This window comes from Notolabrus celidotus, chromosome 23 (assembly GCF_009762535.1).
Source record: "Notolabrus celidotus isolate fNotCel1 chromosome 23, fNotCel1.pri, whole genome shotgun sequence".
Taxonomy (NCBI): Eukaryota; Metazoa; Chordata; class Actinopteri; order Labriformes; family Labridae; genus Notolabrus; species Notolabrus celidotus.
The window spans coordinates 23,654,361-23,668,848 of record NC_048294.1 but is presented as its reverse complement, the minus strand read 5'-3'; the positions used below and the strand labels follow the sequence as shown (position 1 = coordinate 23,668,848).

The following is a 14,488-nucleotide window of genomic DNA, read 5'->3' as shown; positions in this document are numbered from 1 at the left end:
CTGAGACCTAGTTACAGTGAATCTCACAGCTGGGTACAGTAGATCTGAGACCTTTATATGATGAATCTGAGACCTACTTACAGTGAATCTGAGACATTTATACGATTAATCTGACACCTAGCTACTGTGAATCTGAGACCGAGTTACAGTGAATCTGACACCTAGGTACGGTGAGATCTAGTTCCAGAGAATCTGAGACCTAGTCACTTTGAATCTGAGACTTAGTTACAGTGAACCTAAGACCTAGCTACGGTGAATCTGAGACTTAGTTACAGGGAACCTAAGACCTAGCTACGGTGAATCTGAGACTTAGTTACAGTGAACCTAAGACCTAGCTATAGTGAATCTGAGACTTAGTTACTGTGAATCTGACACCTAGGTACAGTAAAACTGGGACCTTTATACAATTAATCTGACACCGAGCTACGGTAGAGTTGAGACCTAGTTACAGTGAATCTGACTCCTTGGTACTGTGAACCTGAGATCTAGTTCCAGAGAATCTGAGACCTAGTCACTTTGAATCTGAAACTTAGTTACAGTGAACCTAAGACCTAGCTACGGTGAATCTGAGACTTAGTTACTGTGAATCTGACACCTAGGTACAGTAAAACTGGGACCTTTATACAATAAATCTGACACAGAGCTACGGTAGAGCTGAGACCTAGTTACAGTGAATCTGACTCCTAGGTACTGTGAACCTGAGATCTAGTTCCAGTGAACCTAAGACCTAGCTACGGTGAATCTGAGACTTAGTTACAGTGAACCTAAGACCTAGCTACGGTGAATCTGAGACTTAGTTACAGTGAACCTAAGACCTAGCTACGGTGAATCTGAGACTTAGTTACAGTGAATCTGACACCTAGGTACAGTAAAACTGGGACCTTTATACAATTAATCTGACACCGAGCTACGGTAGAGCTGAGACCTAGTTACAGTGAATCTGACTCCTAGGTACTGTGAACCTGAGATCTAGTTCCAGTGAACCTAAGACCTAGCTACGGTGAATCTGAGACTTAGTTACAGGGAACCTAAGACCTAGCTACGGTGAATCTGAGACTTAGTTACTGTGAATCTGACACCTAGGTACAATAAAACTGGGACCTTTTTACAAATAATCTGACACCTAGCTACGGTAGAGCTGAGACCTAGTTACAGTGAATCTGACTCCTAGGTACTGTGAACCTGAGATCTAGTTCCAGTGAACCTAAGACCTAGCTACGGTGAATCTGAGACTTAGTTACAGTGAACCTAAGACCTAGCTACGGTGAATCTGAGACTTAGTTACAGTGAACCTAAGACCTAGCTACGGTGAATCTGAGACTTAGTTACAGTGAACCTAAGACCTAGCTTCGGTGAATCTGAGACTTAGTTACAGTAAAACTGTGACCTTTTTACAATTAATCTGACACCTAGCTACGGTAGAGCTGAGACCTAGTTACAGTGAATCTGACACCTAGGTACAGTAAATCTGAGACCCAGTCACTGTGAATCTGAGACCTAGCAACTGTGAATCTGAGACCTAGTCACAGTGAATCTGCTAAAGTGTGTTGATGTCAATAACGTTTAAAAATGCGCAGTCTTTGGAAAAAAAGGGAAGTTTGAGCGTTCCACCTTGAGTAAGTGACAAGTCTGACAAAACAAGTCTGAGCTTAACAAAATGGAACAGAGACTAATTGTATTTTACTTTCTCATACTTTCTTATCATGAGATATGAGAGGATAAGCCGTACAGGAATATAAGAATTACCTCAGGCATGTGTTTGGTTCTCTGAAACTCCAGTGTGAATTCCAGCTGTATGTAGAACTGACTATGTACTTGTTTGCATATAAATTATGGATGTTACTGGAGAAAATCTTATCTGGAGAAATTCAAATCTAGGAGTTGAAGCCACAGTTAAATGTACTCTGTGAAGTTTTTATCAATAGTGAAAAGGTGAGGCTTTGTGAAACACTTTTGTTTTTGTTTTTTCATCAGGCCTTGACAGTGCCCTCCATATCTTGATAGTATTCCACAGAATAGATGTGGCAACACATGCAGTGAGATACGGGAATTTCTCCTGTGGGGATCAGAAAACGTATCATGTTACAGCAGCTACAAGAAGAGAAAAGTTGGCTATGATAATCCAGTGATAAAGATAGGTGTCAGTCAGGTCAGCCACGCCCCTAATTATGCCTAACTATGCAAAACTTGTAGCCCTGACATCGTCCAAACCATTGAGTGATAAGAAAAATTAACTCCTGTTCAACATGCATGAATAAAGAAATGAGATACTCAGACCAACCAGCAGGTCAGCTTGCTGTAAATATAAATGTTAGAACAGTGTTCATGGGGTCTTCTGGACTTTTGGAAGGACAATGGAAGAACTGCAGTTTCCAGCACATGGTGTTTCCAGCACATGGCGTGCACATTCCTGCATAAAGTAAACATAATTATGATCCTCTGAAAGTATAAGGAAGCAATCAGCTATGTAATGAACAAGAAAATAAACTCAGCATGCTGATGTTAGAACTCAAAGACAGACAAAGCATTTCTTTTTTTCCACTTTCTTTTTAATTGATTTTTAGGCAGAGATAAAACAAAAAACAAGACAAACATGAAGGACATAATGAAAATAAACAAGCAAATAAGAATAAAAGAAAGATGCTATAATGCTGACAGTAATTGAGGTGGTGATATTTACAGCACAAATATAAGAGTCATACAGTCATATAAAACGAAAAGAAAAAATAGACAAACAGAACAAACAAACAAAACAAAACAAAACAGGCATCACCTTGTTACAATGTGGGTTGGTGGCAGCTCTAAAAACAAGTGTCTTCTGAGTAGCCTTTTGGAGGGTTCAAGCGCAATGTGAGGTGGCTTAAGAGGGAGGTATGTTGGAAGAGGTCATCCATTTATCCAAAAGGGGCTTCCATATTGTCATGAAAGTGTTTTATCTGTTAGCCAATTTGTATCTCAATCTTTCCAAATGCAATACATTCCTTAAATCTTTGAGCCATTGCTGAAATGAAGGACTTGCTTCTGACTTCCACATTTGTAAAATAAGGCGTTTAGCCAACAACGTACATAAGGAAATAGATTGCCCAAAATATTTGTCTATGAAGGGGTTTGTATCTACTGAGCCAAAGATAGCAAGAAGTGGGTCTGGAGTAATAGTTTTATTAAATGCTCTTGATATATAATCAAACACAAGGTTCCAGAAGGAGACTAATTAAGGGAAATACCAAAAATGATGGGCAAGTGTTCCAGTGTGTTGTTTACATTCATCACAAAGCGGGGAAGTGTTAGGGTATATGGCATGAAGTCTAGCTTTGGAATAGGGAAGTCTGTGTGCTACTTTAAATTGTATCAAGGAGACAGACAAAGCATTTCAGTGAGGAACCAAACATAACAAAACCATTAAAATAACCTTTTTTGTTAACATGAAAACTCCTCAGAGCACCACCAGTGTCTGCAGCTTAAGTGTAACTTTAAATGTAAGTTATGTTGTGAATTGATATATTTAATAGATTAAAAGTCTTTAGTATAAGCCTCTTCGTTTCCTGCTCACTCGTGAAGTTGTTTTTGATTCTGAACCTTCAACCATGAAGGGAGGATGGCGCTCCACCCTTCTCACATGTCTTAACCAAACATGTCCTGGCATTGTCACCTCCTGGTTCTGCTGCCTGCTGACAGCTCCTAATGTTTGAGTGTCATTTAAAATGTGGAACATCGCAGCAGCCCGGCTTTAAACCCAGACCAGGGTTCCACTTCTTCTGCTTGAGTCACCTGGTGTCGTCTGTAAGACATTTCCTTTGGTGCAACAACACAAGATATCAGGGTGTGGTGGAGCGATGGATGAAAATAAAAAACATGGGAGCCTTGAAAAGTGACTGGAAGAGGAATAGCTCCTGATTGAAATCATGACAAGTGACAGTTAGGCCCAGAGGGGGAAATTCCTCATGCTTAGATGAAGCAAAAGCACATCTGAAATATAACAATGAAATAGGTTAAATGTTTGGGGATGTTCCTCCTGATATGAGTTTGTTTTTTCCAAATGATGACAGTATTACTTACTGTTAGTCACAGGAACACACCTTGGGAAATCAGTATTTGTGAGTAAGGCTTACCCAACACACACACACACACACACACACACACACACACACACACACACACACACACACACACACACACACACACACACACGAGTCAGCCCTCAAAATCTCTAGTTACAATCAACCTCTCCTTACACACGCACGCATTTTTTCACACCAACACACACATGTGCAGCGGCGGCTGCTGCAGCAGCAGTGGGTGAACCTGTTGGCTCTGTCAATAAAAGGCGGCAGGTGAAGTAATAGCTGGTGTCACAGTGTCGTGTTGCGGCTTGTGCTCGGAGCAGACAGATGAGACAGTTTCACACGAAGGGGGGAGGAAGAGGGGGGTGAGAGCAAAAAGGGAAAGGGATGAGCCTCCCTGATAAGGAGGGAGGAAAACTGGTGGGAGCAGGTAGTCGGAGGGGCCCATGTGAGGTGAGGGGCAGAGAGGAAGAAGAAGAAACTAAATGTGTAGGTCTGTGTGAGATGTTATCTCAGAGGTGTGACTGCTGCGTACTTAAAAACACACAGTTCCTCCTTTGTCCTGGTGTTGAAAAAGTGCACTGTATGCAACACAACCACAGTGTAGAGACGCAGGTTTACTTCAGTGTGTATGTTCACATCATAATGTCAGTGCACAGGGTGTTTCTAATGTGCTACTGTTTACAACAAAGGCAGGCATCCAGTCTTTTAGTGCTGATTAAATCAAATGCAGTCAAAACAACAACACTGAGGCAACACCCTGGACCGTGTTACTCATTAAGACACTGACATGTTTCCCTGAGTCACACTGCCAGGAACTACAGGTAGTCCCCAATTCAAGACATTATTAAAACACCTCTGCAGAATGTAATGCAACATTTCTCAATATCAATGTATATCTTTCTAATCATTCTCATAGATTAATCCTGTTTAATAAAAGTGGCTGCCCTCTTTACATGTTTAGGAAATGATTTAAAATATTTTCTGAACACCTGGTGCTTTCCTGGTTTTACGGGTTAGTTTGAAACAATCAGCAGGACTGGATAGTGGACACGGGCCAAGCAACAGGCAACATGCCTGAACAAAGAAACTGCACCACCTACAGAAACTTCAACCACATCAGAGACCGTCCAAATGCAAAGCTAGGGTTAAAGCTTCAGTGAGGAACTGTCTGTGTTGATTATGGTGCCCCCTGTGGGCAAAGATCTCGTCCTGTGCAAGCAAAGGTCCTTTTATTCTGACCCTGATCCTGAATCCCTCACTCTGCTGTGGAAAAGTAAAGACATGCTGTTTCTCCAAGGTGCAGTGTATGATTTCATCTGACTCCAACCCTCTCACAGTGGTTACAGGCATTAGAACTGCAATATAGAAGTTTTCAGTCAGTCGTTGATGGTCTTTTCTGCTCCTGTGGGTCATAATGAGGCATCACTGTGAAATCCAGTCTGTTTCATAACCAGTCAAAACCCTCACAGGGGCTTTAAGGGGTTAAAGAGTTCAGATAGAAATGAGTTTTGTATTTTTTTCTTTCAGCTGAATGAGTAGGTTTCTAAATCTTGGAGAGGAAATGGAGATTTTTAGTGACCGTATGAAATATCAAGATTAAAGGTTCAAGATTCAAACAACTTTATTGAACCACGGACAATTTGACAGCCCCCTAAACTAGGGCTGAAAACAAATGAGTTCTTTATTTACATTTAATCAATACATTTCAAGGCTCATAACATTTTAAATCCCATGTTTGAAGTCCCATCATTTTGCATTTCTAAACCTAAGTCCATATAAATGATGTAAAGCAGTTCTTACCAGTGTCTTTTCAGGAGTTCCAGTTTGGTTGCTTTCTGTTTTCATATAGGTCCTGCATGCGTGAAGCTGTTGTTGAAACTATTGTTGAAGAGTCTTCCACAGTGTTGACTGATCTGCAGTCAGTTAAGCAAGAGCTGTAGTTTACTTAGTTTCATCCACAGGTCTGGGGAGATTCACACAAAAGCAGCGCTCTGCTGGCTTTTTGTGATGTGGTTGCCTGCTAGCATCAGTCTGATTAGCTGCACCTGTCTGCTTAGCTTGTAAGTAGTAGCTCAAACTGAAAGTGCGTCCGTGATATTTCAATTCTGTTTGACATTTAAAAGGACTGTGGCAGCAGCAGAAAGATGCAACATTAAATCAACAACACACAATTTAAAAAAAAATCCGGCAAAGACTTCGGACCTTTAAAGGTGACATATCACACTTTTTTCATCAATATATATTGATCTAAGAGGTCCCCAAAACATGTCTTTAAAGTTTATGCTCAAAAAAACACTTTGAAATCAGATTTTGGTCTGCCTGAAAAGCCCTGTTCTTCAGTCCTCCTCAGAACACTCTGTTTTCTCTCTGACCACGCCCCCTCAGGAAGTGGATGAGCCCTTGGCTCTCCAGCACGTTGATCTAATGTTTACATGTTGGCTGAATATACACGGCTGCTCAGAGATCACGTTACTTCAACCCTCTGAATCTGATCCAGAATCTGATCCTGACGGAGAGGCGCCTGCAGCAGGACCTTTCTGAAGGATTGGTCACAGATTTAGTGTTTCTTGTTGTTTTATTTATCAGTATGTAGACGTGTGTCTTGGTACACAGCTACGAACATGTAGCTATGTGGCTATGCTAACTAGCGCTAGCACATATCCATGATAAATAAAAATCATCCACTAGATCTTCAAATCTGCAGACGTGGGGAGAAAAACCGACCTCTGCCAGAAAGGCAGCAGGACCTTTCTGAAGGATTGGTCACAGATTCTGTGTTTCTTGTTGTTTTATTTATCAGTATGTCGACGTGTGTCTTGGTACACAGCTACAGCTACAGCTACGACATGTAGCTATGTAGCTATGCTAACTAGCGCTAGCACTTATCCATGATAAATAAAAATCATCCACTAGATCTTCAAATCTGCAGACGTGGGGAGTAAACCGACCTTTGTGTTTATTAAGACAGCCTACAACTAGCATGCCTCCCTCCTAAGCTCCTTGTTAGCACACATTTGTGCAGGTAATGAAAAACGGAGGGGGGATTCAGTATTATTTTATACAGTCTATGGGCTGAACAAGCTCCGAGATCTGACTCCGTGACAGACCGGATATTGTTGTGACGTAACAAAAACACTGAAAACTGAAACGGCTCGTTTCACACACATTTACATAAAGGTGAAGAAATCAAAACAGGGGCAGAATGGATTTTTTTGACATGTAGACATGCCAGGGAAACATATTTCAGGTAGAGAACCATTAAAAAGTCAATTTTGCATGATATGTCACCTTTAATAAAAACAAAACAAACAGTCAGCAGCAGCATTTAGACATGTTGGTGACTGACAGGTCTGTTGTGAGGAGCCAGGTCGTCAAAGAATTCAAAAATAATTTTAGCACACATCTTTCATCCTTAAAAATGTTGGATATTCTTGAAATTTTGCTCACGAAACTAAGCAATTTTAAGATGTTAACACAAAAGATCAAGATAACAACTGAACCCAGGTGATACAGAAACAGATCCCTGTTTGAAAACAGATTCATTGAGTGTGTTTTTGTTCTGTTTGCAGGATTGGTGGAGCGCTGCCAGAAGGTGTGATCCCCCACCCTAATGGAACACTAGCTTTTGGGCGACCCTTGAGCATGTCGGACGGAGGCACCTACCAGTGTGTGGCGACGAATGAAGTGGGAAAAGGGAAGGCGGAGGTGGAGATTGGTGTTACAGGTAAATGACAGCACTGTCATCAACATCACGCACTCACACACCTGCCATAGTAATAACAGATACATCCATTAATCCTGCCAATTTACCTCCTGACGCTCTGCTTCACAGAAGCTCATGAGGCGCAGTCGATGCTGGAAAACATGCTGATGTTGATCGTGGGAGGTTTGGCTGGCGGGCTGCTGATCTTGATGCTCATCGTCGTCATCAGCGTGACCTGTCACCACAAAAGCAAGAACAAGAAGCTGAAGAGGGAGCTGACGGAGAGGAAGTACGCTGAGATATAACACGACATGTAATTTAGAAGAGATAAGATGAAACTTTAATGATCTTCCCAGGGGGGATTGAGCCAAAGAGAATAACTAAGAATGAAGCAAATTAGGTCAGTTAAGCAGATTATAACTGACAGCTACAAGTGTAGAGTGTGTAAAATGGAATTAGGGCAGCAAGTGTGAAATTCAGTGGATACATGATGGTGTGTGAGATGTGCAAGCAGAGGCAAGGAAACAAACACAAGCATGAAAGAGGAATTTAAAAGAGCGCAGTGTGAGCTACATTCAATCTTTGCATCCTCAAAAAAATACACAATGGAGCTCTGTAATTGAAATATTAAATCTCCATCCTTTAAATATGTTTCCCCTTCTTCTCTCTGTTTCTCCTTCCTCACAGGGAGGAAATAAGCACTCTCTCCAGGCAAGCTTCATTCAGGAGGATGAACTCTGTCAGCACAGATGTCAGAGGAGCGGTATGATCATTAAATTACTATTTTCAGACTTCTGCCTACTGCAGCATCATATTATGTTTCCTCTGACGCCCGCACAGCACGACTCAGGATGGGATGACACCATCTATCAAAGCCATGCTGGTCCCATATGTTTTTGCAGCATCACATGCTCAAGGGTTCTTCTTCAGGAGTTTTACTTTGATGAATACATTATGAACACATAATGAATACGTAATACTGTGCTCTATAAATGTCAGATAGCTGTGGTAATCAGTTGTTCATGTCTCTACGGATGATGGGTGAGTGGGAGAGGACGTTTTTTGAAGGATGATGCACACTTGTTTCAGGGTATGTTCACCGTGTCCGTATCCTTGTTCTCATTTCAAATCTCACTTTTTGTTTCTTTTCAATGCAGACGGAAGAAAACATCCCTCTGAGAGTGGAGGGGACCATGAGGACCAGCCTGTCATCCCTCGGGGTCAGTCTTCATATCTATCTATCTCTGCATGCAAAGTCAGGGTCAGGGGCTTTACTGTCTGGATGTCAGATGGCTAAGTTCTGAGACTTGATAGTTCAAATCTGAATGCAGTGAATCTCAGATATTGAGCTTTTAGGCTCTATGCTCCTTTTTCTTGGTGGTTATTTTTTCTCTTGTTAAGGTTTTATATTTATTCAAACATCACCACTTGTTTCCACAGATCTTTAATTAACAGTTTGACTATACACTAATTTTCTGTCTTACCAAGAGTTTCATCAATCAATCTTTATTTGTATAGCGCCAAATCACAACAAACGTTATCTCAAGACGCTTTTACAAACAGAGCAGGTCTAGACCACTCTATGTCAAATTATGAACAGAGACCCAACACCAAGACAGGGTAAGACTCAGTCTGACCCCACCTTAATCCACCATGAGCATTGCACCTCACAGTATTTAGCTAGTTACAGCGGAGAGGACAAACTTCCTTTAACAGGCAGAAACCTCGAGCAGAACCAGACTCATGTTAGACAGACATCTGCCTCGACCGAGTTGGGTCTGGAAAGAGGGATAGAGGAGAATAAGAGAGAGAGGGAGCGGTGATAGTGATGAGACGAGTAGTAGTAGCTGTTGCCGCTGGAGTCCAGCACGTCTGTATCAGCTGGAGTCTGGAACGTCCACAGCAGGAGGACGACTACGGCAGCTCAGAGGAACCTACGAGACAAGGGAGCTCAGGGACTCCAGAAAGGTCTATGGTTAGTAACTTTAATGGGACAGGAAGAGTTAAAGTAAGTGATGAGGGGGTTGGGGGAAGGGGGTGAGATAGGATCCCAGTGTGTCAGTACGCCAGTTCCCCCGGCAGTCTAAGCCTATAGCAGCATAACTAAGAGCTGGTCCAAGCCTGATCCAGCTCTAACTATAATTTTAAAGCCTACTCCTAAAAGTAGAGAGGGTGTCTGCCTCCCGATCCCTGACTGCTAGATGATTCCAAAGGAGAGGGGCCTGATAACTGAAGGTTCTACCTCCCTTACTACTTTTAGAGACTTTAGGTAGGACCAGCAGGCCTGCATGTTGGGAGCGTAGTGTTCTAGAGGGGTAATAGGGCACTATGAGCTCTTTAAGATACGAAGGTGTCTGATCATTAAGAGCTTTGTAGGTCAGAAGAAGGATTTTGAATTCTAATCTAGATTTTATGTTTCATGAGAGGATTCCCTGACCCTTTACCCCTCAAAATGCTGTGCCTTTTGCCAGGTCGTCACTGGATATAAGAATTTGTTCTTAACGATTTACCTGGTTAAATAAAGGTTTAATAAAAATAAAAAAAAGATACCACTCTATCATCCGTCTAATAAATACGTAGAATAGCTAGTACCTAATTAGTTTAGCTTAGCATAAGGACTGGAAATGGGTAAAAAATGGCATGACTGACAAATGTTAGTTGTATTCACCATGCAGCAGCTCTAACAACCTTATAACACACTGAAGTGGAATCAATTTTCTCATAGTTTGGTATTTTAAAAATATGCTTGTTCACTTTCTTTCTTGCTGGAGGTTAAATGGAAAGAGTTATGGGCTGTTTTGCTCCTATCTGTCCGTTTAATAAAGGCATTTTTTGACCGCATGAACTACCCCAGAAAAGTGCGTTTCGATCGGTGGACCCAGGGTCTAAATTTTCAGTTCAGGGGTCATTAATCTCCCCCCTAAAAGCCCCTGCTAGGGGGGTCGTACTTTTCAAAGGTCCCGTGTCTGATTGGTAGATTAACCACAGTGTTTTTATTCCACCCGCCGTCCACAATAACATCACACACATCTGTGATTCACTTGATTTCTCTTTCTTCCTTTTTTTAAAATTTGATCTACTTTTTTTTATGCGTGTGTACTTTTCAAAAGAAGAAGCTGTGATTCTCTTGATTTAGTAGCTTGTAACAGTAGTCTTCTCTCAGTGAATGCGTCTCTCCCGGTGTTATGGTTTTAAAAGTGACCCTGTAAACTGGAGACCTTCAGCTGAACGTGTCAGTGTTTGTGGAGTTTACACAGCTGTTGAAACACAGAGGGAGTTCCTGATTCTAGCATATAGGTATAAGAGTTGTTCTTTGTCTAGTTAGTCCTTTCAATCCAAATACAGAGTTTAAATCAACAAGTTCTGATCTTACACATTGTGTCATAGTTTGTTGTTTGCTAGCTTGCTTGCTGTGACCTTCAGGCGTCCAGTCTTTATGCTATTCGATGCTAAACATCTTTTTCTTCTGTTATTTTTAGAATAAAGTTAAGAAAGTAGTTTTTTCCAGATGGTAGCTAAACAAAATGGAGGTAAATGGAGTTTACAGGTCTTGGCTTGCTTCACATAAATAGACCTAACACTCTGTCACTAGTCTTCTCTGTTTATTGACAGGGTATGTGTGAGTACTGATCTGTGTCTTCTCCTCTGCTGACAGGAACAGGCCTACATTCGAGACAGCCGATCTACTATCTCAGGTCGGGGAGGAGGAGGAGGAGGAGGAGGAGGGGCGTTCGACTACCTGGGCAGACCAGTCCTGCACAACAACTCGCGGCGGGGGAGAGAGCGGCCTCTGGATAGAGATGAGGAGAACCGCCTCAGAGTGGAAACATATGTAAGAAACAGCACGATATCTTTGGTAAGAGAGTCTTACTGCACTGGGTCTTATTTTTATCTGGGCAAGTCAAAGCCTGACTAATTAACCTCTGCGTACTTAACTGGTGATGATGATGATGATGATGCAACTAAGAAGTGTGTCTGCTCTGTTTGCAGCAGGAAACCCGTTTCCACCCTCCTCTCACGCCATCACCCTACCCAGTGGTGCAGTCCACTGAGATTGTCAGACAGCTGCACGGCAGCGCGATTATTCCAATTGAAGGGGGATCAAGACCAGGAAGTGTCAACAAGACTCTCCAGCATCCCCCTCCAAACTGCACCTACCCTCCGGTAACAGATGATGAGGATGAAGTGGATGAAGGTTTGGGGGGTCCTGCCAGTCAGGAGCATCCTGATGATCAAGACAGTGAGACCAACAGCTCCCATGTGTCTGAGGGTCACAGTATGCGCTTCCAGCAGACTAATGGCACACTCAGACCTAAATCTCGACTGAGCCCCAACGGGGTCAACCCTCATGCCTCCCTGATCCACAAGGCCCAGATAGTTTAGCAGGCAGCTGATACTAACATTCCGAACTACAAGAGGGGCCATCTCTGGGCTTGGGGGTAGTTCTTGGGGGATTTACAGGTCAAAACCTACAAGAACCAGTCCTGGGTGGGTTGTCAAAAACACTACATGATGCATCCTCTTTTTTGTGTGGGAACACAGTGCAATAGAACTAAGTCCTCATAGGAAAATGTGCTCCAATGCATCCACAGGACGGTAGGTGACGTGTGGTCTGAATCCACCTGGACATTAAAAAGACGTTGTTGCAGTATTTTCAGTGCAGCTACTACAGCCTTCAATTCCTTGCTTCTTAATTTCTTTCCCCTCATAGCACTGGCTACTCTTACCAGCCATACCTAACAGGTGACTGTAGTGCACATACCCTTTTGTGGGGGATGTTGAAAGCACCCGGCACAGCAATTCAGGAAATGCAGGAACAGTAACCTCGGCTGCAGGAGCTGTGGACGTTGGTACACCAGAGAAGTACATTGCAACACCTGAGTACTAAGGGTGGACGTTTGCTCCAGTGTTGTTCAATTTACCAGTAACTGTGCCTGCGTTAAGTTTCTTTACTTGCACAACAGAGTGTGGGCTCTGATCCAAACCATGGGCTGGTTCCTCTCTAGCCACACCTGAAACATGCATACCTCTGTATTGTCTTACTGTCCTCATGCCTCCGCCTAAAGCATTGAGACAGTTGGGATTAGATAAAGAAATCATACTGTCAAAACACAACTGAACATGACCTTTAGGTGTAATGATTTGGCTAAGTGTATATTTGTATATATGTGCAAATAGTTTCCTTTTTATAAAACCTTTTTGCAGCTATTTTTGGATTACTTTCATCTGAATAATCAATAACACAGTCCTTAAACATGTAAAAGTTCAGTCAGGTCCTAGTTCTCCAGTGGACCCCTTCCTCATCAACCTACATAACAACAAACAAAATAAGAGCCGTCATGAATGCTCACATACAGTACATGGATGCAAGCTAGTTATGCTGCCAGACATTTTTACTGTACACTTCACTGTCAAACTGTTTCATTGAATTGATTTGTGTTATCGTGCTGCTCGATATGGCTCCTTGATCTGGACTCCTACATCACAACCCTGTGCATGCTGTATCTGGGATTTGCCAAATTTCTCCTGCTGGCTGTATTTTTATGATTCTCCAGACAGATGACTTTCCACAAGGTCTCTGACATAAACTGTTACAGATTGTTGACATTGTGGCATAACCATGTCTGTATTGTATGTGTGTGCCGATGACTTAACGTCTTTGTTTATACTAAATGTGTGCTGAGTATTGTTGGGTTGTTTTACAGCCCTGTAATTGGAATCAATGTGCCAATAGGAAAACACAAAATCTTTAACCTTTTGGCAAATATGAAGTATTATTTTTGCCTTACCTTCTGTAACTTTTAGTATTTTCCAACATAACTGTAAATGTACCTGTCGCTTTAAGATGACACTTTTGGCAGAGGCAATGTGCTAAATGTGATTTGCGAGCACCTAACAGGTAAGAGGAGTGGATGATGGGTATTTTGTGAGAATGTAGTTTGTATTTGTTGTAGACTGTGCCCCCTGATGTATACTGCAGGATAGTGCAGGGACCTGAACGAGCCTACAACCTAACAAACTATGAAAGACTCTACAACCCGCTGTGATTTTGGAAACTAATCTTCCTCCTTCACGTGTCTGGACTTTTGTTTCTTTTGAGGGCTATGTGGGCTAACATCTTGTGATGATTGGTTGAAATAAATGTGCATGTTTTTATTTGATGCAGACCAAAATTCATTAAGAAATCTTGGGTGTGTACACTGATACTTTTTTCAGTTTGTTAGAAAATGGTATAGTGACATTTTTGTAAGTATTACATTTTGAACTGTCAGATGGGCAGGGTTGGATCATGCTGCTGATTGCAAAATGAGCTACGTGCTCCATTAAACACCTGTTTCTGATATTGTAGTCCCATTATCCCTCCTTCCTTGTGTGTTGTCTGCTAATCTTGGTCGAGTTTTTGTCGCATCAACTCTTTGGTTCGGACCAAAATCTGGGAAGCCCAACAATAATCACGTTTTCCCAACACCTCGAAATGTATCTGAAATGAAAATGTTGTTTTGATGTAGTTATTAAGCGTCTTGTTTACTCTAATTTAATCACAGTAGTCAGGTTTTTACTACTTTAGTTCACAACTCTAAACCTGTTCCAGCTATTATTGTGAAAATCAATGCACACATGCACAGAGTACCAGTAATTGATAACCATCTGAAAATAGAGGATATCAACTTAATGCACTGTGCAGCCTCCTGTAGCTGGAGAGACACCAGTCCCTGGAGGA

At 42.0% G+C, this 14,488-nt stretch overlaps 1 protein-coding gene across 2 annotated transcripts in view; it reads left to right on the top strand.

The window, feature by feature from the left end:
• Positions 1-14,108, top strand: part of nectin4a (nectin cell adhesion molecule 4a) — a 29,275-nt gene extending 15,167 nt beyond the window's left edge. Inside the window, exons 6-11 of one of the 2 annotated variants that reach the window (XM_034676170.1) lie at positions 7,634-7,788; positions 7,897-8,056; positions 8,455-8,530; positions 8,925-8,987; positions 11,423-11,599; positions 11,758-14,108. In XM_034676170.1, coding sequence (XP_034532061.1) covers positions 7,634-7,788; positions 7,897-8,056; positions 8,455-8,530; positions 8,925-8,987; positions 11,423-11,599; positions 11,758-12,150 — 1,024 coding nt within the window. In that variant the 3' untranslated portion in view covers positions 12,151-14,108. Of the gene's footprint in view, positions 1-7,633; positions 7,789-7,896; positions 8,057-8,454; positions 8,531-8,924; positions 8,988-11,422; positions 11,624-11,757 lie in introns of both variants that reach the window. The other variant, XM_034676169.1, reaches the window with a different exon arrangement.
• The last annotated feature ends 380 nt before the right edge of the window (positions 14,109-14,488 follow it).